The sequence below is a fragment of the Belonocnema kinseyi genome, chromosome 2 (genome assembly GCF_010883055.1).
Source record: "Belonocnema kinseyi isolate 2016_QV_RU_SX_M_011 chromosome 2, B_treatae_v1, whole genome shotgun sequence".
Taxonomy (NCBI): Eukaryota; Metazoa; Arthropoda; class Insecta; order Hymenoptera; family Cynipidae; genus Belonocnema; species Belonocnema kinseyi.
In genome coordinates, this window is record NC_046658.1 from 118656510 (window position 1) to 118669016 (window position 12507).

A 12507-nucleotide genomic window follows, 5' to 3' on the forward strand; every position below is an offset into this window, starting at 1 on the left:
ATGATTGTAAATGTTGTTTATTTTGACAAAAAAAAAAGATCTAAATCAATTGAACCCAATAAGAAAATAGACTAATTTTTAGTTGAAAGTTAATTCTTTTTGGTTGAAAATGTTACCTTTTGGTTACCAATTTAATTATTTTTTCGAAAAATCAATTATTTGGTTAAAAACTCATTTTTTGCTTGCAAATTTAACTAATCTCTTTGATTGGAAATTTAATTATTTTGTTGGAAATTAGTTTCTTTTGGTTCAAAATTCTTCTCTTTTGATAGAAATTTCATCGTTTTTGATTAAAAATTAGTCTTTTTTTTTAGGATTACACTATTATGTAAAAAATTAATCTTTTGGACTTGAAAATTCAACTATTTTGGTAGAAAATTCAATTATTTGGTTGAAAATGAACTAATTTGTCGAAATTTGTCTATTTTGATTCAATGTTACTATTTATGATTTAAAATAACAATATTTTTAGGTTGGAATATCAACTATTATATTTTGGATTGAAAATTCATCTTTTTTGGTTAAAAATTCAATTTTTTGTTGGTTTACTTCTGGTTGAAAAGTTAATTTTCATTTTAAACTGCTTCCTTTTGGTTGAAAATTTATCTCTTTTAGTATAAATTTCATATTTTTTATTCAAAATGCAACTGTTTTACTAAAAATTAATTTTGTTTTGGTTAAGGATTAATTTGGTTACAATCATCTTTTTGTCTTAAAAATGTAATTACTTTGGTAGAAAATCCAACTACTTCATTAAAAATAAAGATGACGATTTTGAGAATTTATCTTTTTAGGTAGAAAATTTAATTATTCTTTGGTAGAAGATTCATCTCTTTGGCTGAAAATTAGTTTCTTTTGGTTAAAAATGTATCTTCTCCTGGTAGAAAATTAATATTAACTGATTAAGAATGCAACTGGTTGAATATTTTTTAAATGTTATTGTCTTGACCTAAAAATTCGACTATTTTGGTCGAAAATTCAACTATTAGGTTGAAAAGGAACTATTTTGTTGAAAAGTCGTATTCTTTTAGTTGAATATAACTGTTTTTGATTTAAAATAAAAATATTTTATGTTTGAAATGTCAACTATTATATTTTTCTTTTAAAAACTCATTCTTTTTGGTGGAAAATCGAATTATTTTTTGGTAAAAGATTCATCGTTTTGTCTGAAAATATAATGTATTTTGTTGAAAATTAGTTTCTTTTGGCTGAAAATTCAGCTCTTTTCATAGCAATTTCATCTTTCTTGATTTAAAGCGTTTCATATTACAGTCATTATGGTACCTGCATTAATTTTATTAAAAATAATTCATTCCCCACAGTAAATATTTGTTTTAAGAAGGCTTTTCGAATGAATAAATTTTGTATTTAAAGGAGATAGCGTCTACCGAGCGAGTTACGTACCACTTACAGCGGATTCGCTTTTAATGACAGTATCTTGGAATGGAAGGCAATTAAAAGGATGCCCTTTGCAAGTTAATGTTACGAGTGCGGCGGACGCGTCACGTGTAGTTTGTTCTGGAGAGGGTCTAAAACAGGGCATAGTCGGACAGGAAATAAGAAGTTTCATCGACACGAGGAGGGCTGGACCTGGTAAGGAAAACTATAAATTCCTATCTAAAAAACATGATGTAACGATATATCTCGAAAATCTCGTAATCATTTTTGAATGATTCTGAAAATTATATTTAAAAAAAAGATATAATTAAGATTCTTAATTTTTAACAATTTTAGGATATGTTCACAATTTACAAATCAGATATTGGTGTTTTTTTTATAGAAAATTATTAAATTTCTAAGATTAAAAGTTTTTCCAAAATTTACATTTTTCGGTTTTGTTAGCGTTTTTTACTCGAAGCCGACTTTTTTAAACAAAAATTATTACATCAAATATTACAAATTTCTCAACAATTTTCGTTTTTCGGTTCTGCTGAGGATACGTTAGTGTCTTTGTACAATAATTTGTATTTTAAAACTAAAATCAATAAAGTTCAAACAAGATTTTAATTTTTTAACAGATTCAGGCTATATCCAGATTTTTCGTATGAAATCGGATATTTAAAAAAAATTGAAAAAACAGTTATCGAAGTTTTTACGCCAGAAATCGATATTTTTAGTAAACAATAATTATCTTTCAAAAAATGTTATCGTCGACAATCGGTTATTTAACAACAACAAAAGGAACATGTAAGAAAACTTATAATTTTAAACTATTTTTTGTTATATTATATGTACGTTATTTTAAATTTTTTAGATTTTATTTAGAATACAATTATTTAAAATTTTAGAACAATTGTAGGTTATGCTTGAATTTTTCACCAGAAATTGGTATAGATTTCAAAGAATATCTACAATATTTGAATCATTTTCACTAAAGACTAAAACTTACAATTTTAAACAACTGTAGATTTTGTTAGTGTTTTTCGTCAGAAATTGGTATTTTTTAAAGAAAAATGCAACGGCTTCATTGTCTATTTATGGTAAAAAAATGTTATATATTAATTCTAAAGTTGAGATGCCAATTTTCATCAGTTATCAATAATATTGTTTGTTTTTTTTTCTATCATTTTAGTATAATCAATGAATACATAAAACCGGGAAAATTTGGAAGCCCTCAACAACAGCTTTGATTTTAATAATTAAAAAAAAAAAATTTATATTATTTAAAGTCAGATACCTTTTGGAGAGTCCAAACAATTATTTATGTGGTTTAAACAATATTTATGATGTTTATTAAAAAAATTAAGTTTTGGCCCCATTTTTTATGAAAATCTCTTTATCCAGTAATTTCAGAATAAAAAAAAGTTGTTAAAATAAATTGTATATCAATAATTATATATTTACATCGTAAAAATTTGCTGCGTGGGTCAAGAAATGTGTACGTGTTCAACACACTATTGCGTTATATTTTGTTAAAAATTCATCTTTTAAGATATAAAATTAATCATTTTGGTAGAAAATTCCACTATTGGGTAAAAGTTGAAGTACTTTGTTAAAAATGTATTGTTTGGTGCATGGCTTTAGTTCAAAATTGATATGTTTGGTTGACAATTAAAATTTTTTTTAAAGTCCTTGACTTTTGTTTGATTGTTTATTTTTTAAATAAAAATTAAACTATTTCAGGTGAAGATTCATTACTTTACTTAAAAATTCATCTATTTCATTAAAACGTTAACTATTTTTTGAAACATTCGGTTTTTTGTAAAAAATTAATTTTTTTGATTGAAAATTATAGTATTTCATTTTTTGGTAACATTTATTTTTTTCAAAAGAAAGTGCAATAGACTGTTTAAAAATGCATTTTTTTAATTCGCCTTTTTCTAAAAAAAAATTAATCTTAGTTGAAAATTCATGTTTTCAATTAAAAATTAAATTATTAAGTACACAATTATTCTGTTTTGAGAATAAGAAAGTTTTGTAAAAATTTATTTTGATTTTTTTTTAATTTCAAAAAATTGTTATTCACATTTATATTTTCTATGTGTTTTTGGACGGTCAATTCTGAATACTTTTGATTCCACTATAATATTTTTTCGCAAGGGTTATAATTATTACTAAAGCTCTGAAATAATTAATCATAAATAATTTTTATCTCTTCGAGATATTATCATGAAAAGAGACCATGGGAAAGTAATTTTGGAAATCGATAATTTTCAGAGTTGTTTGTGGATATTTAGGGAAAAGAAGGTAATAAGTTGTTAGAGACAGTAAAAATAGATAAAATGTCCACGTGGCGTAGTAATGAAAAAGGTAATGTATTCGTTTAACTCCCATAATAAACAAGCGTGGTATTGTTATTATCCATTGCGGTTAATCGTCTACGATCAATCGTATCTCTGATACGCAGAATATTAATGAAAATTAAATGTTCTATTTTTTGTATATGTGAGTAAAGCACTAAATTATTTACATTTAATAAAATATTTCAAAAAAACTGATAAATAAGTCTTCATAAAATTTTATTTATTTAAATTGAATTATATTTTCAGTAATGTCTGATATAGATAATTAGATTCCTTACCATTAGTTGTTCAAATACTAAATAAATAAATAAAGACATTTATAATTGTGTTATGTATATTAATCTTATCTCACTGCACTATTGTATAAAAAAATGATAAGTAATTATTCGAAAAATTTTTACTGTATTTTGGTTTAATTTTGAGCTTTTTATGACTGCAATATGAATAGAAAATATAAATATCGTTTTTTAAAAAAAGTTTTTGATGAATATCGTATAAAAAAAAATGTTTACACTTAAATATCATTACAATTGTTTAAACAATAGAAATACTTGTTTGCTCCCTCCAAAAGGTTTCTGATTTTAAATAATAAAAATTTTTTTTTTTTTAATTATCAAAATCGGATCTGTTCTTAAGGACTTCCAACTAAAATGCTTCGTTGAAGCTACTATTTTAGATAATAAATCTCATGAAGTACACAAATTTGTTATTAAACATAATTTTATATTTTAATGCAAAATTTGGGTAAGACAGGAAATTAATAATTGTGCTTGTGACGCGCTTGTTTTTGTTTAGTTAGGAACAAAAAAAAACTTGTTTAAAAATAAAATTATCTATTATATTTTCTGAATGAAATTCCTAATCTCGGTTATTTTTAACTTAGGTGAGTTAACGGCGCACTGCGATGGACCTCATAAAGTGGCATATTGTGAACTTTACGATCATGGGGATGCGACATTTACGTTGAATGTCAAGCCTCAGGAAGCAGGAAGGCACTCACTGACCATTAAATACGCCGGCGAACATGTAACTGGTTCACCGTTCACTTTAAGAGTTTCTGGAGCACCTGATGCCTCTAAAGTAAGATTTAATTAATAATTTTATCATTGATAATAATATTATGTCTCTCTTAAAATATTAAAGTCAAGCCTTGTAATCCGACATCTAGATGAATTCCAAATTAAACGTTTGATACAGTAATATGATATTATTAATAATAAAAAATTATATATAAATAAAAAACGTTAAATGTTGCACTCAAATTTAAATATGAATTCGGCAAATTTAAGGGCGTAACAGGGCTTATCACCTAGAGATAATATGATGGTTATTAAAGAAATCACATTTCAACATGCTAAGATATTTCAGAATTTTCCAAGTAAACTTTTGAAAAATTTCCAGAATAATTTTTTAAAAAATTCGATGCAAAATTTATAAGTCAAATTAGTTTCCAGAAAAACACTTCCAGAAAAATTCTTGTACATTACCAAAGGAAATGATCTACAGGATTGTTTTTTGAACTTTGTTAAAGACCATTAAATTTTATAATATTTACATGAACATTTTTTCCTCAAAGTAGCGCGAAAGATGATAACATTCTGCGTCTAATAAGCCCAAGTTAAAAGAAAAATGTCAGTCTTATAAAAAGATATTGAAAAAACGCAAATTTTCGATTTTTTCGAAAAATTTGGGGAAAAAAATGAAGTTCTTGGGTTCATTTTTAAGGTATATCCATAGTATTTACTAAATTGTTCAAGTATTTTTAGAATTTAGTCCCTAGATTCTTCTCTGGGGACAAAGTTGGTAATAAAAGCAATCATTATTTATCATATCAATCTAAATTTGTAAAATAAGCAAAAAAGTTTGTAAATTATAATTAATAAAGTTAAAAAAGAAATGGTAATACAGATTTTCAGGCATTTTAAAAATTCCAGGATTTTTCCAGCTTTTCAAGATTTTTTAGCAATACTGAATATAAATATATATCAGTTGGCCATCGAAATGTCTGAAAAATTCCGGGTCTTTAAACTTTTTTTTCTGATTTAATAATAATTTTTATTTGAGGTATTCAAAAGGTTGAAGCATCTAATTCGGGTCAATTTCCCATTTTTTAAATCACAAATAAAAGGATTAACAATTTTTAATTTAAATGTTCAGTATTCTAAATAAAACTTCAAATTCGAAGCCTCCTAGGTTGAGTAAGCTCTCAAAATAGACTGTATTTTATAGTATGACATTTAAAAAATTTTCAACCATTCTAAAGAAAGGCCTTCAGAAATAATCTTTAAAGAAATATTTAAAATTGTACAATTTTCTAATGGAATAAATCAAAGTTAATCCATTTTTATTTAGAGGCTTTTCAACTGAAACAATTTTGATGATGGGCATTGAAAATCTTTAAAAATATTAATTCAAGAAACTTTAAAGTATTATAATATATTTATATTATATTCTGAAGTGCAAATTTTCAAATAATCTTCAAAATTAAAAAGTCCAAATTCAAGACTTGAAATTTGGACAATTTTAAATTAAATTTATTCGAAATTAAAAAAAAAGTCAGAACAATACATTGAAAATAAAAAGTTTCACTGTAAAATTACAGATTTGACGGATTTTAACTCAGCGCTTTTAAATTGATTCGAAGAAAGCATATCATGTAATTATTCTAAGGTGTTGTATTTAAAATTAATCAATCTCTAAAGAAATATTTAAAATTCAACACTTTTCAATGAAAACCATCAAACTTAAACAATTTTTATTTCGAAGCTTTCAAATTTAAACAGTTTTAATAATGGGCCTTCTAATTTTTCTTTAAATTTTAAATGCAGAATAATTTAAATTCTATGGACTCCGAACTGAAAAATTTCAAATCAGCTTCAAAATTGAAAACTCCAAATTTAAGTTAATCTAAACAAAAAAAATATCACAACAAAACTTTAAAAATGAATAAATTTACTGAATAATGTTAGAAATAATGATTTTAAATTGCAAATTAAACCTTATAACTAACAATTGAAGATTTTTTAATTTTAGACTTCGAAATTTGAAAAAATTCAAATCATACAAAATGGAGTAATGCAAATTGTACGTCGTTGAAAATGGAAAAATATAAGTTATGAATCGGTAGAAATTGAACAAATTTCAAACTTACTAAATGAATACATTATAATTCATTAAAAAATTATGTTCAAACTAGATACATTTAAAGTTGGAAATATTTAAAAAAAGCCTTGGAAGCTAAACTCAAGAATTCCAAATGAACAATTGAATTATTTTTTAATTAAACGTTTAATATTGCAAACACAAATTTGAAGAATAACATTCAAAATTGCAATTACATATACCTGAAAATAATTTTAAATCTGAAAATTCTCCAAATTGAATAATAAAAAGTTTAATCCCCAAAAACTGTGCAATTTCGTATTGAAATTGCATCAATTAAAAAAAATTCTAACTCGTTTAAAATGGCATAATTTGTGATATCAATTAACAAATTAGTTAACAAGTTATTAAGTTTGCTATTTCGTAATTTTAAATTACAGATCGTAATATTTACTGGTAAAAAACTACAATTCTAGAACTGACATAATAGTTATCAGTAAATTCTAAAAAAAAACTGATTTTGCCTATCCAGTGTAACCAGAAGTATAACAGTATCACCTATTTTGCTTTTTCTCTTTAATTGAAACAGGTTCGTGTTTATGGGCCGGGAATAGAACATGGTGTCCTAGCAACATTCCAATCACGATTTATTTGCGATACTAGAGGTGCAGGTGCAGGACAACTAACTGTGAGGGTTCGAGGACCGAAAGGAGCTTTCAGGGTGGAGATGCAGAGAGAAACTCAAAAGGATCGAATTATTTTGTGTCGATTCGATCCCACGGAACCTGGCGATTATAGAGTGGAAGTAAGATGGGCTGGTGTACTCGTACCTGGATCGCCATTCCCTGTTAAAATCGTCGACACGCAGGACGAACTATTATTACTCACACAGGTTTGTTCTTTAAAATTATGAATAAACATTATTTTTTGAGCACTATTTGACACTATTTTCCTACTATTTCTTTAAAAAATTGCACTAAAGACATTATTTATTCAAAATTTTCCGGTAATACCACTATTTCTTTACTTTTCCTCAAAACATATTTTTCAGCTTCCTCGCTAATTGGCTGAAATAATATCTCTGATATCTTAACTAATTACAACATACCGGAAAAAACTCGTACAAATTTTAATCAAGTAGTTGATTTTTCTACCAAAAAAGATCAACTTTCTACCAAAATAGTCGAATTTTCAAATTAAAAAGACCAATTTTATTTTTAAATTCACAATCTTAAATGCAGAATAATTAAACAAAAATTAATTTCAAATATATATATTATAATTTAAATTTAACTTCATAATTATTTATTTATTATATGTAGTTTGAATTATAAAGAAATGTAATTTCTTTTGTAAATTTTGTAAATCAAAAATTTCAACACAAGCAATTTTATTTCATGCTAAAATTTATTTCTGAACGTTTAACATTATTGAAAAAAGATAACATTTTAATTCCAATGATTCTTTAATAAGAAATAAATGTTCAATACCGGTCAGAAAAAGTTATCAGTACCCACAATAAGATTTTTGGGTAATTTTAGAAATTTAGGTTTTATTTTGAAAGATTAATTTTAAGTTTTTAAGATATCTAAATATATCGAAATATATCGAAAAAGAAACTAGAAGATTTTAAGAAACGTTTTAATTTTGCAGGCGTTAAACAAATTTCAGGAAAACAAGCTTAAAAGAAAATGTACATTTTTCAAGATTTAGAAAAAAGCTTTTGAAGATTATTGAAAAATTTCGAGAATATTTTTTTTAAAGATTCTTGGGAAAGTTCTAAAGGATTTTTTGTATTTCAAAAACTGCAGTTCAAAGGATTTCTAAAAATGCGATCAAAAGTCACACGAATATTTGAAGGCAATTTTATAAATTTTAGAATAATTGGAATTAGTTTAATACATGTTTGAAAATTCATTTCTTTTTGTAAAAATTATTTATTTCTTTCATTGAAAATTAATCCGTTTTCGTTAAGAATTCAACTATTTAGTTGAAAATTCGCCTTTTAGGGTAAATTTCATTCTTTATTATTTAAAATTAAAATCGTTTTTGGTTTATATCAAATATTACATTTTTCGTTCGGAATTCATCTTTTTTTTTTGTAATTCAACTACTTGGTTAAAGTTGAACTACTTTATTCAAAATTAATATCTTTAGATGAATATTCATCATTTTATTTCCAAAGTTAAACTATTTTCTTAAAAAATTTTATTGTATAGAGATTTATACTTTTAGTGTAAAATTAATCTCTTTGGTTGATAATTAATTTGTTTTGCTTAAGGATTAAGCTATTTTGTTGAAAATTTGTATTTGTTCGGATGAATTGGACTGTTTTTTAATTAAGATAAAATATTTTTTTATTGAAATATCAATACTAACATTTACGTTGAGAAATCATCTTTCTGGATGATAATGTAACGATTTGATTGAAAGTAGAGTTCTTAAATTCCCGAGAATTTAAGTTCAGGTTATATAACCGAGAATATGAAAGACTTTAGGAGAATTTAAAAGAGTTTATGATTTTTCACAATATTTTTATAGTTCAGGTTATATCAGCGGTCGAATATAGTTTTTTCTACTTTAAAAGAAATATTTAACAAAATACTGGAAATTTCAACAAAATAATTGAATTTTTAACATAATAGTTAAATATTCAACCTAAAAAGACAAATTACCAACGAAAAAGTGTCATAGTTTATATTTTAATCAAAAAATAATGACATTGACACGACAGAAGAAAAGAATTTTAAAACTAAAAATACGCATTTTCAACAAATAAAGATTTCTTACTCAACAAATAAATAAAAGTTTATCTAAATTATTGAATCTTCAAACCAGAAAGACAAGTTTTCTTTTTAAAAATTCAATTTTCAAACAAAAAATATAACTTCAGCAATAAATTAATTTTACACGAAACTTATCCATTTTTACGCAAAAAAACGAAATTTCAAACTAAAAAATAATTGGTTAAAAAAAAACAACGCGAATTTTGAACAAAAAAATATCAATCTTAAAAAATGGAAAAGTTTCATTTTCTTTTAAAAAAATGAATCCTAAACACAAAAAAGTATGTTCCACTAAAAAGTTAAATTTTTAACCAGACATAAGCCTTCAATTCAAAAATATTAATTTATAACAAGATAATTAAATTTTTAACCAACGAGATAACTTTTCAAATTAAAGTTAAATCTGCAACAAAAAAAGTGATTTCTTAACAAAGCGATTCAACCAAGTGTTTTAAAAAAATTAGTTGAATTATCAAGCAAAGAAGAACGATTTTTTTACCAAAAAGTTGCATTTTCATTTAAAAAAAAAATGAAATTTCTTCTATAACAGATGAAGTTTTAAATCAAAAAGATAAATTTTCTGTTGAAACAGATTTTAGTTGAGTTTTCACGATCAAACTATGCATTTTTTAACAAGAAATAATTTTCTATAAAAAAAATTTAATTTTCAATCTAAAAAGACGAATTTCTAACCGAAAAGAATGACTTTTGAACAAAATTGTTGAATTCTCTAGCAAATAGTTGCATTTTTATCAAAAAATATGAAATTTATCTTAAAGCAGAAGAATTTTTTATTACAAAAAAAGTTGAGCCTTCGTCCAAAAAACATTGCAGTTAATTCAGTAACATAAAAATTGAGTTTTTGTAACAAAAAAAAAAGAAGTTTCTACGCAAAAAATTGAATTTTCAATCCAAAAACACGAATGTTTTCAACCAAAAAGGGTGAATTTTTAACAAAATTTTTGAATTCTCTAGCAAATAGTTGCATTTTTATCAAAAAATATGAAATTTATCTTAAAGCAGAAGAATTTTTTATTTAAAAAAAGTGAGTTTACGTCCAAAAAACATTCCAGTTAACTCAGTAACATAAAAAATTGAGTTTTATAACAAACAAAAAAAAAGAAGTTTCTACGCAAAAAAATTGAATTTTCAATTCAAAAAGGCGAATTTTTTCAACCAAAAAGGATGACTTTTTAACAAAATAGTTACATTCTCTACCAAATATGTTTAATATAAATTTTAAACAAAAAATAAATTTTCTACGAAATAGTTAAGTTTTCAAGAAACTAGTATAATAGCATAATTTCTAACTAAGCTGTAGAATTTTTTTATAAAAAAAAATAATTTCTGCTAAAGCAGGTAAACTTTAAAATAAAAAAGGCAAACTTTAAAAAAAAAGAGTTGAATTTTCAATCGAAAAGTTAATGAAAAAATGCCAGAACTCTAGTTGAACGTTGCACTACTTGTTTAAAAATATATTTTTTTGGTTTATTATTTTCATTGAAAATTCAACTATTTGGTTTAAAAATAATTTTTTTCTTGAAATTTTAAATTGAGATTTCTGAAATCTTTCAAAATATTTTAAAATTTGTTCCAGAGTCTTACGAAAATTATATTTATATAACCTCAAAAACAAATAAGAAAATAAACGTACAACATTTTTATTTGTTAAAAATGGTTTTTCACTTTAAATTAAAAAACTACACATGCGCATATTCTGCCGGTGAAGACGCTAATTCTCTTTAAAATTGAATGAAGAATGTTTCTAAAAGAAGAAATCAAAATTGGTCAAGAATTGACTTCTGCAAGTTATTTGGAACTTTTTTTCCGACTAAGTATAAATTTCAGCTATCGGAAAATAATACCTTTTTTTGGATTATTTCAGGGTGGAGACACTTACTCAACGAGCCATCATACTTTGACATCGTGGCGTGGTTCTCAAGCAATATTATAGGAACCAAGCATAAAAATGTTATTACTTTATAAGAACTAATAATAGAATATTTTATTTTATATATATTATTATAACTTATATAAGCGTTTCGAATAAAATATTTATCACAAGTTTTTGTTTTGTATTATCACCAAGATATAAGATATAGATTATCCCTCTCATTTCCAGTTCATTCCTTTATTTCTAACTTTTGTCCCTGATTATAATTAAAAAGGTTGAATAATTAAATAAGTTACTTTTTAAAATTGTTCATATAAATTATTAATGCATGATTTTATTTGTGTAGGATTTTTAGTAAAATTTCGTGTTCAAATTCTGGATTTCCCGGATTGTTATTTTGGTTATCTTTTGCGATATATGTAACTCAATTTCGCATATAATTATTAGTTTCAAAAAAAGTACAAAAGATAATAAACATAAACCTTCTAAACCAAAACTTATCAACAATTTCAAGATAAAAAGTTATGACGAGTCTGTAAGATATCAAAATTGTGCTGATGAGAAATAATTTGTAAAAATTCAAAAACTTTTTATACTTTTACAAACTTTTCAACAATTATCTGATCTTCGCAGAATCAAACTAAAAACTAGCTCAGTTTGGTCAAAACGTCGATTATATTTGATAGAATATAAACTCAAGAAAATTTTGTTTGCTTTGACATTTTTCGCAATATTTCTAGAAGAGTGTTTAAAAATACTTCAGCCTAGTATAATTCAGGATGGCCTCTGAACCGGAAATTTAATGATACCGGAAAAACCGGGAAATGACAAAGAATTTATTTTTTGACCGACAATTTTACAAATGTTTAGAAAAAAATCTTTCCAAGTTTGATTTGAGCAATTGCGTAATTTTACAATACGTAATTCAAAAATCTTTCACTTTACAACTTTCCGTTTTAGATTTTAATTTTTAAGCGTAAAT

The 12507-nt window shown here is 24.4% G+C and overlaps 1 protein-coding gene across 1 annotated transcript in view; it reads left to right on the forward strand.

Moving 5' to 3' along the window:
• Window positions 1-11676, forward strand: part of LOC117182620 (filamin-A) — a 240572-nt gene extending 228896 nt beyond the window's left edge. The window contains exons 38-41 of the mRNA XM_033375719.1: window positions 1375-1593; window positions 4627-4823; window positions 7435-7737; window positions 11517-11676. Of these exons, the coding sequence (XP_033231610.1) occupies window positions 1375-1593; window positions 4627-4823; window positions 7435-7737; window positions 11517-11585 (788 nt within the window). The 3' untranslated portion in view covers window positions 11586-11676. The remainder of the gene's footprint in view (window positions 1-1374; window positions 1594-4626; window positions 4824-7434; window positions 7738-11516) is intronic.
• Window positions 11677-12507: the final 831 nt, after the last annotated feature.